General features: G+C 35.8%; 3 protein-coding genes across 3 annotated transcripts; 2 read left to right on the top strand and 1 right to left on the bottom strand.

Annotated features, from left to right (window-relative positions):
• The first annotated feature begins 341 nt into the window (after positions 1–341).
• LOC112021857 (uncharacterized) lies at positions 342–2,525 on the top strand. Its single transcript, XM_024054424.2, has 2 exons — positions 342–1,039; positions 1,770–2,525. Exons 1-2 carry the CDS (start codon positions 658–660, stop codon positions 2,396–2,398), a joined length of 1,011 nt encoding a protein of 336 aa, XP_023910192.1. The 5' UTR covers positions 342–657; the 3' UTR covers positions 2,399–2,525.
• Positions 2,526–4,250: 1,725 nt separating this feature from the next.
• LOC112021917 (uncharacterized) lies at positions 4,251–7,959 on the bottom strand. The gene is made up of 7 exons (XM_024054483.2): positions 7,726–7,959; positions 7,530–7,637; positions 7,322–7,452; positions 6,886–6,986; positions 5,181–5,240; positions 4,673–4,851; positions 4,251–4,562 (listed from the first exon to the last, which is right to left on the bottom strand). Exons 1-6 carry the CDS (start codon positions 7,943–7,945, stop codon positions 4,767–4,769), a joined length of 705 nt encoding a protein of 234 aa, XP_023910251.1. The 5' UTR covers positions 7,946–7,959; the 3' UTR covers positions 4,251–4,562; positions 4,673–4,766.
• Positions 7,960–17,579: 9,620 nt separating this feature from the next.
• On the top strand, positions 17,580–26,834 carry LOC112021561 (thymidylate kinase). The gene is made up of 5 exons (XM_065776087.1): positions 17,580–17,692; positions 18,055–18,411; positions 20,196–20,307; positions 20,384–20,443; positions 26,733–26,834. Exons 2-5 carry the CDS (start codon positions 18,137–18,139, stop codon positions 26,832–26,834), a joined length of 549 nt encoding a protein of 182 aa, XP_065632159.1. The 5' UTR covers positions 17,580–17,692; positions 18,055–18,136.
• The last annotated feature ends 1,163 nt before the right edge of the window (positions 26,835–27,997 follow it).

Here is a 27,997-nt window from a genome sequence, read left to right as displayed (position 1 = left end):
AATTCACAAACGCACATTGCATATTTCTCATTTTTTTTTTTTTTTTTTTTTGGCTACGGATTGCGCACCTATCACATGCAACCAAAAAGCTACGGAGCACCTAGTGCTAGACAATATGAGTTGTGCTAGGACCACTAAATATTGTACAACTTTGTATCACAACTCGTCACGTGGCAAGTTGTGACTGGTGAAGAGTGTCTATGGGCCATGTGGGGACACACCTTCACCAATCACAACTCGCCACATGGTGAGTTGTGGCACAAAGTTGTGCCATTTTTTATAGTTCCAGCATTTTCCAAACAATATACATACGAGAGTGGAGGGGTAGTTATTTAAGTTGAGAGCCACTCACATTTGATAAAATGTCATGTTTGGTGGAGCCATTATAGGTACTTTTCGATGCTAGAGACGGAAAGGGAGGCATAATTAATTGTGGTAGTCGTGGACTACATTGTTACCTTCCTTTTCAATAAGGGCAAAGAAGCAGGATACGATAGACCTGTTTTTCTCAAGCGTTAATTTTGTGTGTGGCTCTGTTTTCTTATCTCTACTACCATTTTTCTCATTTAAGTCTATGACTTATAAAGCATGCATTATCTCCTTCACTACCTTTCTATCGATCCTATCAATCTCCAGGTAGTAGTGTAATTTGAAGGCATGTCAGATCAAGAAAATGCCTTACCTGAAGACCCAATGTGGTCCGAGCTAAAGCTTCCAGACTTGTTATCGACTGAAACTGTTCGTGAAGTCCATGCCACAATTGAACACAAATGGGATCCCCTCCAACGTTCAGCATGCCAAACAGCAGCAGGAAGAGCCCTGTGGAAGCATTTGATCCATGATCCACTAGCAGGCTTGCTTGCAGGCGAGTCATATCTTAAAAGCCTATATGAGAAGATAAAGAAAGACCGCATCAATAATGCACGAGAAGTTTCTGGGGTGATTCTTGCAGTTCGAACTCTTTGGTTTGATTCAAAACTTGAAGCTGCACTTAAATCCTTCAATAGCAAAGAAGCCCAAGTTGTTATCCTTGGTGCAGGTTAGTAATTGATCTACCACAGTTCTTGCATTTGATTGACCGGCATGTAATTGTTACAAGGTAATATATATAGACTAATACAGTTGAAACTAAAGAGAGCCTAAAATTGTCATATTTCTAAGTAAAATGTGAGTTTTTTTTTTTTAATGAATAATGGTTCAAATCATTTTAACAATTCATTATCCATACCCCCAGAAGAGTGATTATTTACACTGCCTTGTCCTATGTGTTGTACGCTCACCCTGCTAAGTCTAAAGCAAACCAGGTGATTGAAACCACACCCTTCCTGAAGATTTGTATTTCAAAATAAAAAAATAAAAAATAAAAGAAAATAAGAAAAAGAGGGGCTGGAGGAGCCGCTCTAGCAAACAGTTTGCATACCAAATCCAACTGCAGAACCACGATTTACAAATCTTTAATGATAATAAACACATGCATATGCACACCACAGTAAGCCTAAATATTCCAATTGATGCAACGTATGGACCATGGCTAATCTAGAAAGAAGATACTGTAAAGATTTACAGTACCAAACAACTAGCAAATGTCTTAGGTTACCACCTTGATAACTTGTATCCTAGGCAGTGCGGTATTTTAACAAAATAAAGGCTGGCATTCCGAATCCAAAAATTATAAGGATCGACTTAAACTCTTAACTTCAATGTTGGGCTGCATTCATTATTATGAAACAATGAAAATGATCTTTTTTTTGGGGGTCCTTTTTCTTCAGGAATGGATGCAAGGGCGTACCGTTTAAGCTGCTTGAAGGATAGTGATGTTTTTGAAGTTGATTTTGCCGAAGTCTTGCAAGTGAAAACAACTCTTCTACAGGCAGCAATGGATTCCACATATGAACGCCAGCATCTAACGATGAAAGCAAAATCCCTGCGCAGAGTGGCAGCTGACATCAGGGATGATGACTGGCTTGAAAAGCTTCAAATATCAGGGTTTGTACCGGAGAAGAACACAATATGGATTCTTGAAGGTATCCTATACTACCTGTCCCACCCCCATGCCATGCAGGTACTAAAGATCATAGCTGAGAAGTGTGTCCTTACCCCCACAGTCCTATTGGCAGATTTCATGAACCAACCATCAACCACGCTTTCAAGTTCAGTCTTCCACTTCTACAGTGATTGGCCAGATCATCTCCTGCCATCTATTGGGTTTTCTCACGTTGAGCTTTCACAAATTGGTGATCCAGATGCTCATTTTGGGCTAATGCACGATCCACTAAATCTGTTTAACAAGCTTCGCAGCTTGCCTAGATCCGTACAACTCAACCCAGATGATGGAACACCGTGCTGTCGCTTATATTTAGTGCAGGCTTCTGGTTCACCCAATCAAACCATTCTCTAGAGAGCCAAAAGATCAGTAATAATACAGACAGCTAGCATTTATAGCATAGATGTAGGCATCATTGTTTGTAGTATTGCTTAAACAGTACATATTGCATTTGAAAAATAATCGGATGAAAAAACATGATTGCCGTTTGATGTTGTTCTAGAAAATCACTAACTACAATTTCAAACATCAAGAGAAAAAATGTTCAAGCATAAAGATTCGTTTTTTCTAGTAACTATTAGAAAGATTCGTTTTTTCTAGAAAAAATCTCTAATAGTTCTGTTCATTTGCATATCAAATTCAAATTAATATGAAATTCAACTAGAACTACTTTTATTTAATGTTTTCATCTGGTTTAGCTGGAAAACTAAAGGAATGAACCCGGGGGGTGGGGGGGTGGTTGGGTTTGGTGTGTGGGCGGAGAGACAAGGGAATGCCCACATTGAAGCAGTTGATGAAGGTTTCTTCTTCACTAATTGCATTAAGAGGGGAACCAAAGCAGAATTTTTAGACAAGGTCCACCCAGAAAACGGTTTTCACTGCCCCATCGCCATTACAACCATTTGTAACCTTTCATACGCACCCAAAGCAGAGGTTATGGGGAACTCAAACTGTGTCCAAACACTATGGCCTATATGATTGACATAAGTACGCCAACATGCTTAGCACCATCCATCAATCACTCCAAAAAATAAGTCATTAGCCGAGATATTATTGTCAATGATCTATCAATGCACCTATAGGGCTTGGATTCTTGTCTTCCTGTCAAGGACTCAAAGGAATGACTGACCTGAAATGGAACTCCTCTAAAAGCTTATAGTTGCATGTCCTTGATCAAAATAGACAGGAAACCTAGCGTGAGCTTCTTTTGTTGACAAGAGGAGATGCAGTGCACGACTCTCAACCAGGCAGAAAAATACCTTAATTTTATAGTTTGCAAATCATGAGACAAGCTATACTTGAGCATTTAAAAGTGCATATTTAACTCATCAACCATGACAGCCATTTTTCACAAAAATGTCTGCCAGTATAATGTATAATCCATCTGGAAAAAATAACAATTTTTTTCTCAATGAAGTTAGTACCAAAAGGCAAAAGCAATATCATCCAAAAGATTCAGTGTACATCAGGTATAAACAGTTGTAGCTTTACTCGGCCATGCTTGATATGTAGTCAAATCTCAGATGAAGTATAAACATAATAAAGGCAAAATAACACATCGCGAGCACATTATTCCATACTGAAGATTGGAAATTTGCAGTAGCATATGATGGCTGGCATTTAATGGTGAGATTTCAAAGCATCCCTTTGGAAAGAGTTACAGGCAATAATGCTAAATCGCGTCATTGATATTATGTGCCACAATTTACAGACAACAAGCATACTTTTATTGATGATTGTATCCTTACCATATTATAGGCCGCGCCTCATTAACTTACCAAGAAAGTGGTTATATTTTCACCAAAGCTTTGCATATAGAAAAGCCTTTGTTTCACACAACACTCCCAAAACAAAAAATTGTTGACTTCATTATAAATGCAAAGAATTCTAGTAGCATGTGAAATTGTATCCATGGTCAACCACATGCAAATTCAAAATTAAAAAAAAAAATCATGACAAATCCTGATACTATGTAAAGGTTTAATTTGTAGAAACAGGGTAGGATTTGACACTTGTCTAGAGATATGATATAAAATTAAATTTTTCACACTGGTTTTGATTTGAGGAAAGTTAGCTATGTGTGCTTTTGTCATGAATTCCACAGACAAACCAAGGAAGAGTCACTAAAAATGATCAACACTGAATTCCTTCAAATAATAGTACTTGATTGCAAATATATTGCCACTACCAAAGACTGGAAAAAAAAAATTAAAAAAATAATAATAATAACAAAAGGTAACAAAACAGAAAGATAAACAATTAATATACAGCTAAGAACATGTCAAAATGGATAAACTTCCACAATTCCAGTACCTTCCAATCTCCATTTACTTGTAACAAAAAGCTTCAAGTACAATAAACAGAAGATATTTTTTTTCTTTTGGAAGGCAAGGGGTGGGGATAAGAGAATGCATCCACAATAACCATTCCAGAGAACTTTAGTTCAACAGCTGAACCAAGCTAATGAAACAAACATCAACCTCCTTCCAATAATAAAACTTCATTACTAAAATCTTGCCTGCATAGAGAAATAGTCATGAACAATGAACATTGAGATCAAGGGAAAGGACACATTGGAAAGGAAAAAAACTACAGGAAAACAAAGATTGAGTCAAAATATGGACATACTTTCATCATCTTCCAAGTTCCAAGTCCAACAGATAAAAGCTGCAAAGCCTTTAAGCACAATATAAACTAGAATAATTTAATCAGAGAATGATTGTCAAACTTCAAGGCATTCTTTGACTCCCTGCTCAAACTTGTCAAGGACGGATATGGTATCCATGAGAGCAACTACTACCTTTTCTCTGCAGTTGAAAAAGAAAATAGATAAATTAGAAGATAGCCAGATGTCTTATGGCAACTTTCAGACTTAAATTCGTGTTTCTAGGAGACTTAAATTTCTAAAGAAAGTTAAAAAGTGATTAGAATCCTTTCATCGTATGTGTCTATGAGATTAATGCTTTGTAAGACACTTGAATTGAGACACTTAGACAGCTTAGAAACTTAGCACCTTCTGGTGATAACAATCATTTGGCTTGGAAACTAGAGAAACAGTTCAACGAGATACCAAATAATTTATGCAAACAATTCTCTACACTCCGTGTTTCTCGTACACTTGATATGCAGGGCATACCTATTGGAAGAAAGTTGAATGTCAGTTTCACTTGCTAGGCCATTAAGAGAAGTGAAAGATCTGCAATAAAAAATTATAAAAATTAAGAAACAAAGGAAATAGACCATATATTCTTTTAGCCAAAAAAAAAAAAAAAACAATGTCAAGTCACTAATTTGTTTGGTAATTTAAACATCGAGGAAAAGGAGAAACATATTCTACAATGCTTAAATCTGGCTTCTTTTTCCTTATGCAATATGGTCATTATCAGTCCCTTTTAACCTCCTTTCCAATACGCAGATGGAGGCTACTAAGCCCTCGTTTGGAAGGAGGGAATGGAATTGAATGGAATTGAAATAAATGAAAAGAATAATTTTAAAATATTCTTCCCTTTTGTTTGGGAGTTTTAATAGAGAAATGGAAAGTCCATTTCCTTATTTGGGAGTTTAAGCCCTCGTTTGGGAGGAGGGAATGAAATGGAATGGAATGGAAATAAATGAAAATAATAATTTTAAAATATTCTTCCCTTCCCTTGTTTAGGAGTTTTAACGGAGAGAATAAAGAGTCCATTCTCTTGTTTGAGAGTTTAATTAGGCTCCGCTTGGGAGTTCATAAGGGAAGGGAATTGAATGGAATGAAATGATCATAAGGGAATGGAAAAAAATGGAATGTATTTAAGTAAGGGAAAAGAATGGAATGGAATAGAATTAAGTAACCTTAATTGGATGTTTTAAAATAAATGAATGAAAATGAATAGAATGTAAGTAATCTTGTTTGGGAGCAGCATGGAGGGAATGTAATGGAATCATTTTATGACAATATTACTATTAGACCCTTATTTTAAAATAAAGAGTTGAATATATAAAGGTATTTTGAGAGTTTTAGTAAAAAAATCATTAAATCTAATTTCATTCCCTCCCATTCCTCTCAATTTCGGAGGGAATGAAAATTTGAGGTTTTAAGGAAATAGAGAGGAATGAGTGTTTATTTTTATCCATTCCATTCCTTCTCACTTAAACTCCTAAACAAGGAAATGGATTTTCCATTCCCTCTATTAAAACTTTCAAACAAGGAAATGAATTTTTCATTTCCTCTATTAAAACTCTCAAATAAGGAAATGGAAGAATATTCTAAAATGATTATTTTCATTTATTTTCATTCCATTTCATATAAGGAAGGAACACTCATTCTTCTCTATTCCCTTAAAACCTCAAATTTTCATTCTTCCCAACTTTTCATTCCTCCCGAAATTGGGAAGAATGGAAGGAAATGAAATTAGATTTAATGAATTTTTTACTAAAACTCCCAAAATACCCCATATATTCAACTTTAAAAAAAAAAAAAAATAGAAGTCTAATAGTAATATTGTCATAAAATGATTCTATTCCATTTCTTTAATGTTACTCCCAAACAATATTACTTACATTCATTCCTTTTTATTCCATTCCCTCTACGCTACTCCCAAACATCCAATCAAAATTACTTAATTCCATTCTATTCATTTCCCTTGCTTAAATACATTTTATTTCATTATATTCATTTCCATTCCTTAATGACCATTCCATTCCATTCCCTTATAAACTCTCAAACAAAGCCTAAAGTGAATAATTACCAAACATGGTTGTAGCAGCGGACTTGAGAACTTAAAAAATACATAGAGATGTTTTACACAATAATAGGTTTACAAGCCAGGAGCATATGCACAAAACAATAGAGCAATAGCTACCTTATAAGATCATTTAGCATAGCTTCGGCTTCCAACTTCACAGGATCCTTCTTATCAAGCAAGGAAGCCGCATTCTTCACAATCAGTCGAAATGTGCAAACCTGCTCATGATACAAATCTTAACTATAACTATAACTAGTTTAAGGTCACAAATTCTCATCCCTCATTCAATCTTCATGGTTACCTTCATTAAGTTTACTTGAACAAATATGAATAACAGGTATTCGTTATAATCAGTTTAAAGTCTCACATTCTTATCACTTCTCTAATCATTGTTCAAAATTTTTTTTTTTCACATTAGACATCAAAATTCATCAACATCTAGAAAATTTCACAATTTCGAAGCATTACTTGAATTCGTACCAATAAAAAAACCGTATCGTCGAAACCACAGTAATCTAAACTCTATATTTAGCAACCAAAAAAGAAATCGAACCTCGACTCCGGTGCTGGCTTGAAAGCTAACAAGCGAATTCCTCTCTTGTGGAACGCAATCCCTAGCGGCCGATCTCAACAGCTCTTGAATTTCCTCTAAATCCTTGTTAGTATATTCAGAATCCCTAGCCGCTATTCAAAAACCAAACAAATCAAACCAAAATAATAATAATAACACCAAAGAATCAAAGAGAAATAGAGAATCATACTGAGTGAGAGATAGACAGAGCGAAGAATTTCTCGCGAAGCGTCAATCGGTGCCAAGATGAACCTCGAGGACTTCTTCTTTTGCTCTTTTAACCAGTCTTTCGGTCCTGCTGTGTACCAAACAAGAAATTAGGGTTTCGATAACAATAACCAGAAAAAAGAAATAGGAATCGATGAATGCAAAAGAGTTGTGCGTACAAATGCCAATGGAGAACGCGGATGCAGGAGCGATTGGAGAGAGAAAAGGAGAGAGAGCGATGAGTGAGAATGAGAGAGAAGCAATGTCTCTGCGTGAGATCTTGTTCTTAAGAAAGATGTTTTGTTTTGAATTTTGGGGTTTTGGAGGGAACGGTATGAGGCCGTTGAGAGTGGAGGATGAGTTGGTTTGTGATACGGCGGAGAGCACAGCTGGCGTCATGGTTAATGCTTTCGTGTTTTACGCATTGAATGCAAGGCCCCTGTTTATATATACACTGCACAGTGTGCTCTGGATATTACCAAATTAGCCACTATCACACTTTCAATCCGAGCAGATGTACAAGGGTAAAAGTTTACTCCACATTTTATATCAGCAAGTAAAATAATTGAATTAGACATTTGAGGTTTAATCTCTGCCTATATCAAAATTGATTGATGTCTTAATTTGATGATAAAAAATTATCATCAGGAGCGAATGTCATAAGTTGAAACACTTTAAAAAAAATATATATACGTACTTTTTAATAAATTATGTGATTTGTATAAATAATATGGATGATTTAATATGTCGCAGGTATTTTTTGTAGCTGGCACACATGTCATGCTTTAATATATTATACTCGAAGGACCCTAAGTTGTTTACGAGTCAAGTTTGAAACTCTTGCCGATGGATCACCCATTGACCACTCCCGTTATGTATGGTTAAAAACTTTTACAAGTTGGAAGATGTTTTTTCGTTGTATAACAAGTAAGCAATAATTAATGATGTTCATAATATATAAAAAAAAAAAAATAGCAATATAGAGTTCAGTAGAGGTGGGAAGCATTTGGTACCAACAATGGAACATACCAAGGTATTATGTTGCGATGGATGGCATTTAATAGTGACAGACATAATGAAGAAGTCAAGCAGTGGCGGCGCCATGTTCAGGGCCAGCCCTAGGCCTAGGCCATTTAGGCAATCGCCTAGAGCCCCTACTAGAGAAAGGCCCCAAATTCTGGGGCAAAAATTGAAATATATTTTTTTAAATTTTTTTTTTTTGAGATATAAGAAAAAAAAAGTTTTGCATTTTTCCTTTACTTTTAAGAAGTTCCAAAGAATTGAATAATGCTTGAGAAAATACAGCTTTAAATATATAGGGCTTACAAATATGTATCACTAATCACAATAAATAATTTAGATAGGAAAATGCTATAAATACTATAAATTTTACTTCAAAACTTTTATAAATTGATCTGGCAATTAATATGACTTAGGGACATCAACAACCTATTAAATACATTTTTAAATTACTTTTTGTGATTGATGATACGTCTTTATAAGCCTTATGTTGTAAAATTTATAATATCTCTAACATCATTCATTCAATTACTTATTTATTATCTTCTTGAAGTGTTACTAATATTCATTGCTACATCATTTGTAAGTTTTTTGTAGTAAAATTTTTTATAGCTTTAGCATTTCTTCCCCTCCCCCCCCCCCCCAAAAAAAGCATATTACAAGATAAAAAGAATGGATTGTTATTAAAAAAAAAAAAATATTAAAAACTAGTTAAATATTATTTAAGTAATAACGAAAAGGCCCCATTTAAATATATTTCCTTAGGCCTCAAAGTTTGTTAGGCCGCCCCTAGCCATGTTCAGCCTAGGGTGTTCCCAAGAATACCTTGACCTGAAAAAAAAATTATATATAATAATTAAAAAAATTATTTGTTTACCCTTAAAAAAATTAGGAACACCCTCAAATTATAAAAAAAAATAATAAATAATTATTTGTTCTACTTTCAAGCAAAAAAAAAAAAAAGCCCAAAAAAGATTTTGAACTAAAATATGAAAAAAAAAAAAAAAAAAGTAACAGAGCAAGCGGCAAGCCCCCGGATTCTCAAAAAAAAACAACAAACAGCAAGCCCAACATCAAGCCCACGACAAGCCCAACAGATTATAGAGGTAGCAAACTCACGGATTCTAATAAATTAAAAATTTTAAATTTAAAAAAAAAAAAAAAAAACCAAAACCCAATATACTAAAATCGAAAACCAATGGGCGGCCAAACACTAATAGATGTTGAAAGAAATAAAGAAACCTAACCTAGAGAAAAAAACCTAACCCAATGGATGGAGAAGGAGATCACCGCCACTGAACGGATGACAACAACCAACGAACAAAGAAGGAGATCGCCAGATCGGGCCTCAAACTCGAGCTCCAGAACTGCATAACACATCGGATCGGAGATCGGTCTTCCTCGCCCCGACGGCACTGCCCCTCAGCCTCAAGCCTCCCTGCTCCCTCAACCTTAAGGTATTTCATCTCTGTCTCAGTCTCTCTGCTCTCTATCTGAACACTGAACAATCAAACTCAAAAACGAAATCACACTCACACTCTCTCTCTCTCTCTCTCTCTCTCTCAAACTTTGAACTGTGATTGTTTGTTGCTTTTGCCTTTTGATTTGCTTAGCTTTATAAAATTTTATTAATATTTGCCCAGTTTTTGGAGCTATCCATTGGCGTTGGTGAGATAAATTAATTGTCTTTTAGTATTGGTGTTGGTGTATTTTGGTGAGATACAGTTAATTGGCTTTAGTCTTGTGATTGGGGGCCATGGGACATTGGGGCTTGTCTTTTGAATTGGAAGGTGGATGGGGGCATGGGGCTAGGGCAAATGCACATGGGTGTGTGGCTATGTGCTAGTGCAGCAGTGCAACTAATAAACAAACATGTTATTAACCAATAATTAATTGGGAGAAGCAACTAATAAACAATAATTAATAATTTAATTAACCAATACATTATAAAAGACAGACAAATTAAATTATATTACTATGTTAGGCTAAACAACAATTAATAATTTTATAATTAATGAAACAACAATATAACAAATTATAGTTTATAAAAGACAAACAAATTAACGAAACAACTAAACAACAATAATTAATAATTTTATTAATATTTCAAATGAACTTATAGTTTATTATTTATTCTTTTACTAGAATTATGGACAAATATTTGATAAGAAAACCACGTACTCAAGATTCATCTCCTGTGCAAGATTCATCTCCATCTTCTAAGCGAATTCGTGTTGACTTTAACTTATAAAATCTTCTTTCAGATCTTGGGCTATGAGAAAAGATATCATCTTACCATCCTAATAATAATGATGAAATAAGAAGATATTATTTACAAAAAATGCCCTTCTTAAGGAACATCTTGGGAAAAATTATTGGAGCCGCCACTGAAATCAGGGGTGTTGTATGATTCATTAAGCAACTCACTATAAGATATTTTGCATCGTATGAGTTCTTGATCTCTAATTATGCAAGTTGGTGCTTAAATTGTTAAAATCAGAGCAGTGTTTAGTCCACAGGCGCACGTTCAAGGTAGCGAAACCAAAATCTTAGTATGTAAAAGCTTCTATCAGAAACATGTTGAAACCAGTAAGTGTACTTGCCTCACAAGTCCACATTTAACTTGATAAGATGAAATATGCAATAAAACATTCAACTTGTCATACCATAAACTTAGTCCGCAAGGAGGGAAACCAATATCATACATAATAAGGTGATAAAGCAAGAGAAAAGTTTGTTTGGAAGGGAGAAAGTGAAATCCTAATGGTGCATGGCTGCATGCTTGACGGGATGTTTTTTGGAAGCTATGTGAGTTAGATAAAGAGGGGGAAAATGTGAAGGAAGCAAAATACATTGGTGTTTTTTGATTCTCTTATGTTCTATTGTCCCCTTTGGTCCCCATTATTCCATTCTTATAATGGGTATGATTTGGTATTTGCAATAGAGACACCTTTGGTTTGTTGGACAAATCATAGCTTTCTACCATAGGATTTGAATGGGTTCATAATGTTTCTTACATTGGCCCAGAGGGTTGCTTTGAGTTATAGTATACTTAGCTCTATTACTTAGTTGGGATATTATTTTGGAGAAAGCAACGCTTGGTTTTAGCTTCAAAGGGAAATATACTTTATTAAAAAGTCAGGGAATAGGTGAAAGCATGTCATTAAGAGGAAGAAAATAAAAAGAACCAAAATTATTATGAATATACATAATTAAGAATATGAGTATATGTACGTAGCCTAAATGAATTCACAATTATTTAATTATTTTTGCTAATTAAAGTGTACAATATCACGATAGAAAGAGGAAAGAGCAAATTAATGTGACACTTAATAATAAAAGTCTTATCAGGAAGATTGTAGAGAGAGTCTTTCAAAATGTGTGTCCTATTTTATGATGCTAGCCAATATTTTTGGAGAATGTGGGAAAAAATTAATGTGGATGGGTCATGCTTGGGTCATAATATATAAAATAATAAGTGGACTTGGGCTTTTTATAAAGTTTGGACTGATTTTAATTTAATTTTAAACTATAGCCAATCTTTAAATAAAAAAATAAAAAAAGTTAATGAAAAAAAGTTAAAAATGCTAAATGAAATATTAGAGCGCCACATGGTAGGAGCTCACGTACTTCCACAAGAGGTCTTTGCCTATATATATATATATATATATATTGATGATAGCTTGTATTAATGGACAATTGAGAGGAAATAAAAGGGAAAAGCCATGCACGCCTGATAGACTTCAGTTAATCTCTTGGTTGATGTTTTCCAAGCCAACATGAGATTGCTATTAAGTTTGCCACCCATGGAAAATCACTCTCTTACTTGTCATATTGTCTCTCCCTTTGTTGCAAACTAAATTTTGTCCATGGCCTTGGGTCATGGGTTAGAAAGATTAAATGCTAATTTAGTGGGCTAGATACCATTTTTCTTTGATGGACTTGTGATATGGGATGTGTTGTTTGTGGCTAGCTATAAGTATTGGGCTTAAAGCCTTAATGTATAATTTGCCGAAAAAAATAGGTCACAATATCTTCATTGCATTTTATTCCATTCATTCCCTTTATCAACTCTCAAGCATAATGTAATTTATACCAAAACAATAAATTTGTTTATTGGTTAAAGCCTATAAAAAGCAAATTTTTTTTGCCATGTCAATAAAAAGCAAATTTATATCTAAAACAAATAAACAAATTATTTAACTTAAAAGAAAGGGGTAAAATACAAAAATTACACATGAAATTTGGGCTAATACCAAATACTAGTAAGAGTTTTCAAAAATATCCAATTTGTCTCCTAAGCACAAATAACAGGAAAAATGAGCATTTGCAAGAAATTTACAAACTATGCAGTAAAATACCTATATTTTGAAACTATTTAGCAAAATGCACCTGTTTTTAAAACTTGACTTTAGCAATGTCGAGTTCTATGCATATTTTGCTAGGAATGGCAACGGGTCGGGTTCGGGCCGGATATTTTCATACCCGAACCCGACCTCGGGGCAAGGCCCGTAACCCGAACCCGGCCCGTTTAGGGTACCGGGTTTTTTCCGGGCCCCGGACCCGCCCCAGCCAGGCCCCGTTTAAGATTGGGCCCAATCCGTGGCCCAACCTCAAAAAAAAAAAATTCAAGCCCAGATTTTTTTTGCCTAAACTAAGCCTGCATTCAGTCCAATTCATTAAGCCCCCGCGGGCCCCGTTTAAGATTGGGCCCAATCCGTGGCCCAACCTCAAAAAAAAAAAAAAAAAAAAATTTAAGCCCAGATTTTTTTTGCCTAAACTAAGCCTGCATTCAGTCCAATTCATTAAGCCTATAATTTATTAGCCGAATCACTGAAATCAGTCCAAATTTATTTTTGCCTGCATATTGCCTACATGGCCCAATTGCCAAATCAGTCCAAATCAATCATAAACTACTAATCATAAATCAATAAATCACCTGTTAATTACAAATCTATAAATCAATAAATCATAACTAATATCATAATCATAATTCAATAAATTATAACTAAGATTTTAAATCAATAAATTACCAAGCTAAGATAACCATTTAATCATTAATCAACAAAATCATAACTAAAATCACTGTCTAAACATAAAAATAAAATAAATCCAAAGCTATGTGAGTTAGATAAAGAGGGGGAAAATGTGAAGGAAGCAAAATACATTGGTGTTTTTTGATTCTCTTATGTTCTATTGTCCCCTTTGGTCCCCATTATTCCATTCTTATAATGGGTATGATTTGGTATTTGCAATAGAGACACCTTTGGTTTGTTGGACAAATCATAGCTTTCTACCATAGGATTTGAATGGGTTCATAATGTTTCTTACATTGGCCCAGAGGGTTGCTTTGCGTTATAGTATACTTAGCTCTATTACTTAGTTGGGATATTATTTTGGAGAAAGCAACGCTTGGTTTTAGCTTCAAAGGGAAATATACTTTATTAAAAAGTCAGAGAATAGGTGAAAGCATGGCATTAAGAGGAAGAAAATAAAAAGAACCAAAATTATTATGAATATACATAATTAAGAATATGAGTATATGTACGTAGCCTAAATGAATTCACAATTATTTAATTATTTTTGCTAATTAAAGTATACAATATCACGATAGAAAGAGGAAACAGCGAATTGATGTGACATTTAATAATAAAAGTCTTATCAGGAAGATTGTAGAGAGAGTCTTTCAAAATGTGTGTCCTATTTTATGATGCTAGCCAATATTTTTGGAGAATGTGGGAAAAAATTAATGGGGATGGGTCATGCTTGGGTCATAATATGTAAAATAATAAGTGGACTTAGGCTTTTCATAAAGTTTGGACTGATTTTAATTTAATTTTAAACTATAGCCAATCTTTAAATAAAATTATAAAAAAAAAAAGTTAATGAAAAAAAGTTAAAAATGCTAAATGAAATATTAGAGCGCCACATGGTAGGAGCTCATGTACTTCCACACGAGGTCTCTGCCTATATATATATATATATTGATGATAGCTTGTATTAATGGACAATTGAGAGGAAATAAAAGGGAAAAGCCATGCACGCCTGATAGACTTCAGTTAATCTCTTGGTTGATGTTTTCCAAGCCAACATGAGATTGCTATTAAGTTCGCCACCCATGAAAAATCACTCTCTTACTTGTCATATTGTCTCTCCCTTTGTTGCAAACTAAATTTTGTCCATGGCCTTGGGTCATGGGTTAGAAGGATTAAATGCTAATTTAGTGGGCTAGATACCATTTTTCATTGATGGACTTGTGATATGGGATGTGTTGTTTGTGGCTAGCTATAAGTATTGGGCTTAAAGCCTTAATGTATAATTTGCCGAAAAAAATAGGTCACCATATCTTCATTGCATTTTATTCCATTCATTCCCTTTATCAACTCTCAAGCATAATGTAATTTATACCAAAACAATAAATTTGTTTATTGGTTAAAGCCTATAAAAAGCAAATTTTTTTTGTCATGTCAATAAAAAGCAAATTTATATCTAAAACAAATAAACAAATTATTTAACTTAAAAGAAAGGGGTAAAATACAAAAATTACACATGAAATTTGGGCTAATACCAAATACTAGTAAGAGTTTTCAAAAATATCCAATTTGTCTCCTAAGCACAAATAATAGGAAAAATGAGCATTTGCAAGAAATTTACAAATTATGCAGTAAAATACCTATATTTTGAAACTATTTAGCAAAATGCACCTGTTTTTAAAACTTGACTTTAGCAATGTCGGGTTCTATGCATATTTTGCTACTTAAATTTGTTTGAAAATTTAAGTGGAACTTGACATTGCTATTGCCGAGTTTCACTTAAAAATATACAAGGAACTCGATTTTGTTAAAATTAAATTTCAAAAATTGAGATATTTTGCTAAATAGTTTCAAAATAGAGGTATTTTACTGCATAAATTAGATATTTTTAAAATATTTTATAGGAAAATTCAAAAAATTGTAGTCGTAGCCGGCATTGGTCTAAAAAATTTTGTATTTTAAAGTTAAACCCAACCAAAAAAAAAATCCATCACACACGAGATTCGTAGTGGCCATTTATTGACCGTTGCAACAAATTATGTTTTGGGCGCGCATTTGTCACGCTATAATATCCACCCCCCCCCCCCCCAAAAAAGGCCCTAGCAGCTCAACACAAACACGTTGTCACTTATCTTTAGTCTTCCAAAAATAAAATAAAAACCCTCTCCTCCTTCGTCCAAGGCAAACCCTTCTTCCCTCTCCCTCTCCCACCACCACAGCACCACCGCAGTTCATCCACCAGAAACGAAAGTCGTTCGAATCGCCGATGCGGACTTCAAGGACAAGCTTCTCTGCACTGCATTCGCTTCCATTGCTACTACTTGAGAGTGAGTAGTCGTGGCTCACTCTTTTGAATTTCATTTCTAAAATTGGATGCTATTTTTAGATTCTACTAAGTTTTATAATTTTTTTCGACCGTGTAGGTTTGATTTATTTTTGGTTATCTTTTACCTTTCTAAACCACTTAGAATACAGTAGCTTGACCTATGTGACAATGGATTGGTTTGCTAATAAATATTTTTACAATATTAAACTGAGGCCTTTCAAATTGTAAACCTAACTGATAAATCGATTATTTAACCAATACCTTGAAACCCTATTCACAATTATGCTTGGGAGACTAGAATAAGAAGAACCGAATGAATGTGCTGAAGAGTGAAGTAGAAAGATTCAACATGAGATCAAGAGTGAGGTCACCAGAACATATTCCTATTTGGTGAGAGGGTATTAAATCTAGGAAGCATGGACATGAGAATGGGTAGTGGTATGACATGTAGATATGAGCAATTTCTGAAAGATTATACCATGACATGGCGGGTATGACACCGAATACGACATGGGTATGGCACCCCAAATGAAGTGTCTGTGCTGAGAGTTACAAATTCTTGTGTTAATCTATTGAGGAGAGGATATTAAGTTAGAAGAAGTAGACAGGGAAGATGGTGAGGATTACAAAACTTACGATGACAATGATGATCCTTACATACTCTAGGATTGCATTTCTTTGTTTATGTTAAGCATGGACTTTATTATCTGTCATTCTAGTGCTTTTTGTATTTGCTGCCTTGGATTTATTTTGACCAACCATGTATTGCATTTTGATCATGGCTATCAAATATCACATTGTAATATTTTACAAAGAAAGAGGATTATATAATATGTTGTGTTTAATTTTTATCAGATTAATTGATTGCTTGATTATCATATTTTTTGTCAATAATTATTTTCATATCTACTAAATTATTTTTGAAAAACATGCCATTTACTTCAATTAGGCTCATGCATGCACTCTATGCCATGGTGCTCTCTCCAACATATAGTTTAATTATAATTCATGTATTTCTTTCTAATTGAGCATGCCAATGTTGGGGTGTGAGGTTATGGGTCAGAGCACTTGAAATTGTAAAGCCTCTACGGCACATGATGTGAGGCTGACTTTCTTAAATCATAAAGACCAATTTGACCTATGCACTGCACTAACTTTTGGGAATGTAAGGCCACAGCCTCATTATCAACTCATATCTCACAAATATCCAAAACTACAAGAGGATCTCACTCTTAACACCTTCACTTCCCCCCCCCCCCTCCCCCCTTTTTTTGTTTCTTCTTACCATGATGAAGGTGAGATGAATTTTATCACATTATGTGCTTTAGGTCGTGGAAAGCTTTTCTTTTGGCACAATCCAAAAACACACTAAAGAAACTCTATACATTAGATTTAATTTGTTGCATGTTGCCTCAAGGTGCTCTAATTAGTTATTAGGTCATTAGATGGATTGATAGATACATGCCAATTGACTTTAAGTTGCACTTAGTCTTGTATAAATTTTGGAAATAGGTAATTGCCATTTGGAATTACACCTCATCTATAGATAATTGATTTTAACTTTAATCTGTTTGGCCAACTGCCGATTGATTTTTAAACTTTAATCTGTTGGGTTAATTGATGGATCCATTTCAATCTCCTGTATCCTTGGTGTGTTTTAGTAATTTCGATCTGGAGTTGTTTGATTCATGTATTTTCTAATTGCAGTTTGTAGGCTTGGGAGGGACATGATCCATGCCTACTATCTCACATTCTCCAGGTTTGTAAGTAAGGATCCCCCACTCCTTTACTCTTTCTATTTTTGGTTTTAATTAAATGCTTTAGTGAAGTTGGTTGGCTATAGTAGAAAATAAGGACTATTAATTTGGTTGCTAGAAAGTAGAGGACAATAGAGAAATGCAGCATTGCAACTTTGATTCATGGGTTTTATGGTTGTTTTAATTGCTTTGCACGATGAAAAACCCCACTTAGCCTCTTGGTGTATTAGGCTCAGTTGGGAATAGGTTTTTGTTTTCTTTAATACCCCATAGTGAAAAACTTATAATTTGATTTTCTTAAGTTTTGTACTAATATTTTTATATTATTTAGGGTCTCTATGATAGAGAGAATAATTCCATTTATTTCTCTAGGAATTTTGGAGTGCAAGCCTTGGCAAAGTCATTGAAGTCTCAATTAAAATTTCCTCGCAAGTATCCTATTAGGCAGATTCAAATGGAAAATACCCAAGATTCTATCCTTAGTGGTGGCAGCAGTGAGTCAAGAGGTGCCTTGGTTGTTCTAGAAGGCTTGGATCGTAGCGGGAAGACTTCACAGTCTAGTAGATTACTCTCATACTTGGAGGGATTGGGGCATTCAGCTGAATTATGGAGGTTTCTTGACAGAAGTACAGATGTTGGGCAAATGATATCTTCTTACCTTTCCAACAAATCACAATTGGATGATCACACGATCCATCTTCTCTTTAGTGCAAATCATTGGGAGAAGAGGTTTGTTATGTTACTTTTATGCTGTTTGATGTGTTCTGGTTTGGGGAATTTTGGCTATAGGCTAAAATGCCTTGTTTGTTCTGATACTAGTTTCTTGCTTGTTCTATTTCTTATGCCTACCTAAAAGGGAAACGAGAAACAAATCTTGGAATTTGATAATAAAACATACAATGCAAACCTTCAATGCTTAATAATGTTATGAACCTAAAGGTTCTTGAATATGGAGAATGGAACAATTATAAAGGCATTACCTATGACAAGGCTAAAAGTCTAATTTGAAAGCACTTTGAGAGTGGACTTCGGCTTCTATCTCATTCTTGACATCAAATTTCATCACTTTTATTGATTCTATGAATTTTAGATACCTTTTATTTTTCTTTTAGACTAAAGTACACTTTTGTCTCTTAAAAGTTTGGGGCTTTTTTCATTTTGTCCCTTCATGTTTCAAAATTTTCATTTTGGTCCTTCATGCTTGATTCAGTTTTTTGTTTGACCCTTCACGTGTCAAAATTTTTATTTTCTCAAAGGGCTAAAATAAAGGGTCATTATGTTTCATATTATTTATTTGTAGGAAGTCACATAAAAGTGATGGATAACACGCTTGAAATTGCATTTATAAACCCAAGTATATATTGGAAAAATAAATAATTCCTATAGCATTCCTTAGAATAAACCAAACATGGGTATCTCCTATTACCCAGAATCTTATTAATGTTTCAATCAAATCAAGGGTGGATATAGCTATATTTCCGAGCATCCAGGTTTCCGGTGTGGTTTCTTGAGTTATGGTCAGACTGGATGTGGTTTCATAAGAGTTTTAGAATGTGATATCACAAATATTTGTGAATTGTTATCTTGGCTGCACTTGATGCAGAATGTGTATAGTAGATATGTGCCATATGGGAAACACCGACACAACAAAATGTCCCACATGTCTATGTTGGACGTGTGTTGGACACAGACATGCCAGGGACACTGTTGCTCGTGTGTCTGTGGCGTGTCCCAAAATAAAATAATAATAATTTTATTCTAATAAGGTCAAGACAACATGGAGACACAACTGTAAAAAAATCCAAAAAAAAAAAAGGAAGAATAGGAAAAAAATATCAATGCTTCAGATCTTCATATGCAATCTGCTCTCTCTGATTCAATCTGCACTCTAGCCACTGAACAGCTAGATTGATGCCATTCGAAGCTCGTCGGCACTTCTACAAATCAAGGATCTCTTTCGTCCTCGTCTGGTACATGGTTGTCCAAAGCCTGGAATGGATGGATCTGTTGCTTCCTCTATTGCTAATTGGCACTTCTACAAGCTCATCAATGATCTCTTTCTATTGTGGCTTGAAATGAAATCAAGTTCTTCTGGGTGTTTATGGCAACATCATCTTGCTCTCTCTTATTGCCTAGTTTTATTTTTCTCTCTTGAGACTTTTGGTGATAGTAAGCAAAAAATAACAAAGGGTAGTAACAAAATAAAGAATAAGAAATGAAAACTATAATTAGTACATAATAGGTGGTCCCTATTCCTTTGACCGACACAGTCCATTATATTTATTTTCCTTCTATTTTTTTGTTTCAACTTTGCACATTGACCCCAAAGAAAGAAAATCTAAACAAGAAATAAAAATATTATTTATTTCTAAAGCCTGAATGGCAGAGGGCTTGGTTTTTATGTTTCTGCTGATCATTTTATTTCTTGGGACAAAAGCTTGAGTGACTATGTGCACAAGAACACTTTTGACTGTGGTTGGACTTTTACTCAGTTAGCCATAGTGCATATGCAGATCATTGATGGAAACTAAATTGAAGATTGGAACCACCCTTATTGTCAACCACTATTTCTATTCTGGGGTAGCTTTCTCATCTGCCAAAGGACTTGGTGTTGAATGGTGTAAGGTGAAGATATTGTTCAGACTGTTCATAAATGAACTTTTATGCATTTTATCATGTTTTGAGAAGAAGTCTTTTGCAGGCACTAGAGGTTGGGTTGCTGGCTCCAGATCTGGTACTGTACCTTGACATACAGCCAGAGGTAAGTTGTAGCTACTACTCTGTTGACTTTTGTAATTATCAAAGACTTCAACCATATTATCAACATGTGTTTCTTTGAGTTCTGCAGGATTTTTGTTTTCTTTGATAAGTTCTTTGAGTTCTATAGGTTTAAGGCATGAACTGTCCTGCCTGAGAGCTGGTGTGCCATGTGTTGAAAGATTTCATCATGTTCATTTTTATCTAAACTGTATTTGAGACACACATACCGCTTTATGTGGTGTTGGCTCCACATCTGGTATTGTTTCTTATGTACATAAAGATTATGGGCTATCAAGACCACCTCACCCAGCTGAATCTGAAAATAAATAACAGATGAAAAGGGGAGGGGGAAAAAAGTGAGATGGTAAGTATAGCCTTTTATGCAGGGAATTCATGAACCAAAATCAACCAACTTTAATGGTTCTGTAAAATCGGATGACTATCCATTGAGCCATTGTGATAATTTGTTTTGAGACTTCTCTTGCGTTTGGAAGATGTTATCAGTGAAAGGGAGAGAATTTAATAAATGATGCCTCAATCAAAAGCAAGAAAGTAATTGCCCGTTCTAGGGCGTGCACTGATATGAATGTAAGCGCCAATATAAAAGATAGGAAGACCTCAGTGAGCTATTCTAAGAGTGAGGAGTCTTTAACCACAAAGAACCTAGCTGATATCCCAAATGGAAAGTTCCAATTCAAGAGTCAACCTAGGGGCCAAGTGGGCAATTCTATTAGAAGGAAAAGTGGTGGAAATTCCGTCGATTGTGATAGAGGAAATTCGAGCAAATCCAACACAAGTCCTGGGATGGTTCAATCACAAGCTACGGAAAGCTTGGAAATGGATATTCCTCTTAATGCCACTGAGTATAAAGACGGGTTGCCTGCCACTCACAGACTCGACTAGGGGTTTGATGGAAAACCCATGGTGGACCATCTGTTTGACACCCCAGAACCAGAGGAAGTGAGAAGGATTGTCGGGGAAACCATTCCACAAATCCACCTAGCCTCGATGTTGTGCGAAGTGGAGCTAGGGTTGAGTCTCACAGCGAGAAGAATGTTGGAGAATCAGCCCATTGCAACCGCCTTCATGGGCAACAGACATGCGTTAAAGATCCTTCCAAGTGTTTCAACCAATTTTGGTGTTCAATCTCCACATCATCGCCAGAGAGAAGGAGATAGGGGTGCTGTAGCACTAGCTAACGATGATGCTGGGGTTGGAGCAGACAATAGAGTTGATGAGGAAGACTGGATGGAATTTGATGGAGGAAGCGAGACTGCTTTCACCCTTCAATAAGTGCCCCACCCCTGATCATTGTTTAGTCATGAATATCATAGCGTGGAATTGTAGGGGCACTTTAAAGCCCAACTTCTAGAATCATGTTTGACAATTGGTCCAAAATCACGACCCATCCATTCTTATTATCATGGAGACCCGAGCAGGTGGAAAGAGAGCTAAAGAAATCTCAGATAGGTTGCCTTTTGATGGGGCTATCCATACTGACACCATTGGCTACACGGGTGGCTTATGGGTTTTGTGGAACTCCGATAGAGTCATGGTTTCTCCTCTAGCTACAATGAAGCTAGAAATTCACATCACAGTTAATGTGAGACCCTCAAACTTTGATTTTCTAGTTTCTGCTGTGTATGCCAGCCCTAGATTCAATGAAAGATGGGTTTTATGGAATAACCTTAAAAATGTAGCTAAACTTCATAATAAACCTTGGATTATTGCTAGTGATTTTAACAAAGTTCTTGCAGATGGGGAAAAATTTGGGGGTAGGTCTGTTAATATAAACCGCTCGCTTCTGTTTAAGGAGTGCCTTAATGCTTGTAATATGGTGGACTTGGGCTTCTTAGGGACTAGTACACATGGTCAAATTTAAGGGAAGTTACCAGACTGATATTGGAAAGATTGGATAGGTTCTTCGTCAATCCGAGCTGGTGCACCATGTATCTAAATGCTAGAGTTGTCCACCTGACCAGAGTTCACTCGGATCATTGCCTTGTACTGCTTGATTTTTACCACCAAGGTTTCACGAGATTCAAGAGGCCTTTCAAATTCCAAAGTTTTTGGCTCTCTGATATGTCTTTCCCAAGAGCAGTCTCTGGTGCTTGGGCTCAATCTACTCACCTTGTTGAGGCAGTGGAGAAGTTTACCAAGAATGCTACCGACTAGAACCTTAAACATTTCGGGAATATCTTCGTTAAGAAAAGGAGGCGAATGGCCAAATTAAATGGTTGTCAAAAAGGTCTAGCAGTGAGACCTTCCCCAATCCTTGTTGATCTAGAAAAGAGCCTCCCATGCGATCTCAATGAGGTCTTGAACCAGGAGCAGGAGCTTTGGGCTCTTAAGTCTAGAGTTAATTGGATGTTGTTAGGAGATCGCAATACTTCTTTTTTCCTTGTCTTGACACTTGCTAGGAGAAGAAGGAACGTAATTACTTGCATAAAGAATAATGTGGGCGATTGGATCCAAGAAAGACTTAGATCATGGATTTTGTTCGAAAAGGGTTTTGAAGACTTTTATACAACTGGTCACCTTATGGCAAATTGGCATCTCTTGCCCGAATCCCCTTGGCAAGCATCCTTATCTGATACCGAGAGGGACTGCCTGTATGAGTCGGTGTCCATAGAGGAGGTTAAAAAAGCCATGTGGTCCATCAAAGCTCTAGGACTAGACGGCCTCCACGTCGGGTTTTTTCAACTTTTTTGGTTGATTGTTGGTGACTCAGTGACGAAGGAAATAAAAACTATTTTCCAAGAGAAGATAATTCCCAAGTACTTAAATAAACAAATATTACTCTCATAGCCAAAGTCCAGGGGCCTGAAACTCTTAGGAATTATCGCTCGATTGGGCTTTGCAATACGGTATATAAAATGGTTACAAAGATCATTGTAGCAAGGCTTAGACAGCTCCTTGACAAGCTTGTCTCTCTAGTGCAAACAACATTCGTCCCAGGTAGAAAGGGAGTTGACAATGCGATTATTGTTCAGGAAATCATCCTCACAATTGGTAGGAAAAAAGGGAATGTGGGCAACATGGCGATAAAGGTGGATTTGGAAAAAGCATATGATAAGCTCGAATGGAGCTTCATTCGTGAAACGCTTTTAAAGTCTAATATTCATCGAGATCTTGTGCGTCTCATCATGAGCTGCATCTCAACCATGTCTACTTTTGTACTATTTAATGGAGGGAAACTGGAGGCCTTTTACCCCTCTCGTGGGATCCGCCAAGGGGACCTACTATCTCCCTACATCTTCATCTTGTGCATGGAAGTCCTGGGTCAACTTGTTGAAGAAAAATGTAATGATAAACTCTGGATTCTGATCAAGGCTTCGAGGAGCGGTTTAGCTTTCTCTCATCTCTTTTTCGCGGACGACCTGGTCCTTCTTGTGAAAGCTTACTGCACAAACTATGTTGCTATAAGAGATGTGCTAGATGATTTCTGTGCTAAGTCGGGACAAACAGTAAGTGAAAGCAAATCCAGAGTTTTCTTCTCTCCTAATGTAGACAGGGATACCCTAGAATCCCTTTGTGATATCTTGGGATTTCAATCCACTCCTAACCTGGGGAAATACCTCGGGTTTCCCATTAATCATGGAGGAGCTAATAAGCAGGACTTCAACTTTGTTCTGGATAGAGTCAAGCAAAAGTTGGCGGGGTGGAAAGCCAGTCTAATGTCCTTTGCAGGTAGAGCTATCCTTGTCCAAGCCTCTTCTTCAACGATTTCGGTATATGTTATGCAATGCAATGCTTTGCCGAACAAAATTTTGGATAACATTGATAGGGTCAACCGTAATTTTCTTTGGGGCTCTTTGGAAGTGGATAAAAAAATGCACTAGGTTGAGTGAAATAAAATCATAAAGCCCAAGAGAGAGGGAGGGCTCGATTTGCACACAACCAGAGGAAGAAACCTATCCTTGCTTGCCAAGTTGAACTGGAGGTTTCATTTAGAGGGGCACACTCTATGGGCTAAGGTATTGAAAAGTACATATTGTACAAGGCAGAGAATCAATTCAAGGAATCAAAACAAGCTTCCTTGCTTAAGTGTGTGGGCAACCATGAAAAGAGGTGTGGTCATTTTTGAGAAAGACATTAAGTGGATTCCAGGAAGGGATAGTAATCTAAAATTTTGGTTGGATTGTTGGTCCAATGAAGGCTCCTTGAGAAACGTGATCCAAGGCCCTCTTCCGCAGGGAGAAAGAAGATTTGAAATTCGAAGATGTGGTCTCCATGAATGGGTGGGACTGGTCTAGATTGTCCATTCATTTACTAGATGATCTAATGCTAAATTAGGGCCACCCCCACTTTGATTGCTGCTAGAGGCGAAGACAGGCTAGCCTAGAGAGGCTCTAATCACGATGACTTTGAGCTAAAAAGTGTGTATAGCATAGCAACTGAGCGATATCTCTCAATTTCCTGGACAATGGGTGTGGAAAGTTGAAGCTCTTCCTCGGATCCAATCCTTCGGGTGGTTGTGTAGCCATAATAGCATTGGGGTGAAGGAGTGCCTTGTCAGAAGAGGTGTCTCAACCAACCTTACATGCTCTCTTTGTCACAGAGTTCCTGAATCCATTCTTCATGCTTTAAGAGACTGTGAGGTAGTTAAAAGCTTCTAGCTATAGCTAAGAGCCGGTGAGATAAGTAGTGGATTCTTCTCCAAGGATTTACAGACTTGGCTAAAAAAGAATGGTACTTATAAAATCAAGAGGAGTCTAGTGGAGCACAACTTTTTTGTTTGCTATTTGGCTTTTCTGGAAACACATGAACGATATAGTTTTTCAAAACAAACCCATTCAACGTAGACTCAGGTTTGAAGTGTATCGGACAGCCATTGAGTTTGATTATTGTGCCAAAGCCCCTAGAGGGGTATACCGGCACGTTATAAGGAGAGTGAGATGGGAGAAACTTGACATTGGTTGGGTTAAATTAAACTCTGATGTGTCTTCTAGAGGAAATCCATGTGTTGCGGGTAGTGGAGGACTTATTAGAAATGAGAAGGGGGAATGGATTTGTGGTTTTGCAAGGAGGATTGGAATCACCACTTGCTTCGCTGCAGAGCTATGGGGTTTGAGGGATGGGCTACTTCAATATCTCAACCTTAATCTCTCTTCTGTGCTAATTGAACTAGATACAAAATCTATAGTTGATTTGCTAGTTAACTCAAACTACTCTAATAATGCCATATCCCCCTTGGTGGATGATTGCAGGTCCCTTAAGGCACAACTTCCCCGAGTCTAGATCAAGCACTGCTTTTGGGAAGCTAATAGATGTGTAGATGGTCGCACATGGCTCGGAGTGGAGCAAAGTAGTGATTTCCTTTTGTTCAATTGTCCACCTATGGACACTATTGATCTTTTTAACTTTGATGCTAATGGTTTGTACTTCAACAGGCTTTGTCCTGAACCTGTGTTTTCTCTTTAGTTTTTAATGCATTTTGATGTTTACCAATATATATATATATATATATATTTCCCCTAAAATGTATACCAGGTTACTTTTTGTTCTTAAAATTGTTCAAGTTCTAGGCCCATTACCGAAAGTTTAAAGTGATCTACATTTTGTCCTCCATTCACTACTGCTATGTTTTTTTGCAAACGTGTCTAATTGAAGGGACAAAATAGAACTTAGGTCATATTCCAGGGACAAAAATAGAACCTAAACTATATTTTTTTCATGGCTGAAATATAGTCTAGGCTCTATTTTTGTCCCTAAAATATGCATTTTGCTAGACATGTTGACAAAAAAAACTTAATGAAAATGAATGGACAGAAGGATGAAATGAAGGAAATTTTAAAATTTTGTTTTTAAACTTCAAGGACGATGATAGAACATCAAGCGTATTTCAGAGACTAAAAGAATATTTTTGTCTACATGATATGTGCCTTACCAATTATAGAGATAGCATATTACTTCTGTGCATACTGGTGGAAGATAAACTTGATATACACACAGACACACACGCTCATGTACCCTTGCATATACCCTTTTTTTTTTTTTTTTGAGAAACACACATACAAAGGAGAGGGAATGAGGTTTTAACACAAAAACACACCACAAAATCTACTCAAAAGCCATTGTAATTTTCAGGGAGGTTAGGGAAAGTTATACTATAAACAACACTCTCTTAAGCAATTTGCAAGGGCAAGTTGTATTACCTTTGCACATACTTAAGTTCATCAATTTCTACCCTTCTATAGTGCGCATGCACATACACATAATATACAAAGACATTCATATGTGTAGATTTACATACTTCTAGGACTAAGAAGTTTTTTGTAAATCTTCAGAAAGCTACAGAGAGAGGAGGATATGGAGATGAGAGATATGAGCAGCTTGAGTTTCAGAAGAAAGTTTCTCAATGCTATCAGGTCCTCCATGATGCCTCCTAGAGGGTAATTTTATGTTTCATGTGGTGATACATTCTGACTCTATTCTATCTGGTGGGACACCTAGGAGCCTGCTACTACTTGGAATAAAATCGTTCAAACAACTGTTTATATTTTGCAGTATGGCTTCATGTGATATTTCAGCTTTTGTTAAACATGTAGTAATAAAATAATCCAGCCTTGTTCAATAATGGTGATACAACTAAGTTGGAGTAGAGTCTGTTATTGAATGTTGATTGATTTTCAGTGTGTATTATCTTTATCCTTCATTCTATATTTTAAGGAATGCGGAAATATAATGTTTTAGATAGCAATTGCATTTAATACTATCTAAAGTTATGCTAGTCTTTGATTCCCATTTATTTCACTCTGGGAGTTTGCTCATTTATTTATATTTTATTGACAGAGAAAACAACAAGAAAAGGAGGCTATTAGATAATAATAGTGAATATTCCATTTTGAAATTATGTTGTTTGTTGGTTTATTCCTCCTTTACCAGTGGAGTTTTGTTTTGTTCTTGGCTTCTGTTTTTTTAAAGACTGGCATTGTTTGACATACAATGTTTGCTGCCCATAGTGTCTGCCCCTGGTCAATTTTGCTTTCTGTTAATAAAGTTTCATTTTGAATTTCACTTGTCTAGTTTTCTCTCTAATATCATTTCTGGATTGCTTTGAGTTTTGACCTTGTATCATTGATTCATTGAAGATAGTTGATGCCTGCCAACCCATAGAAGATATTGAGAAACAGCTGTAAGAGCTTGTGTTGGAATGTGTCATGACGTGCCAGAAGGGCAAACCCCTAGCCAATCTTTGGTCAGGTTAATCCTTCCTGCCTTTTGTTTATTTTTATACTTTTTATCTTTTCCCTTTGAGATTCTGCAAATGCTTCTCCGCATAATTCTGGCACTGTTTTGGAATCACTTTCAGCCCCTATTTTAATGACAAAGGAGGTATGTGAATTTTATAGTTCATATAAAACTGTGAAAAAATTGTATATTTTGCAAACAATTTACTGAATATGAGAATCACTACTGGCTTGAACGTAATTATATCTTTCTAATATTTTTCATAGTTGAAAATCACTACTGGCTTGAAGGTAATTATGTCTTGCTAATATTATTCTTAGTTGAAAAAACTGAAGAAGAAGAATTTATTGTTCTATCTAAA

This window comes from Quercus suber, unplaced genomic scaffold (assembly GCF_002906115.3).
Source record: "Quercus suber isolate HL8 unplaced genomic scaffold, Cork oak 2.0 scaffold_128, whole genome shotgun sequence".
In the NCBI taxonomy this organism is placed as follows: Eukaryota; Viridiplantae; Streptophyta; class Magnoliopsida; order Fagales; family Fagaceae; genus Quercus; species Quercus suber.
This window is presented reverse-complemented; position numbering and strand designations above follow the sequence as displayed.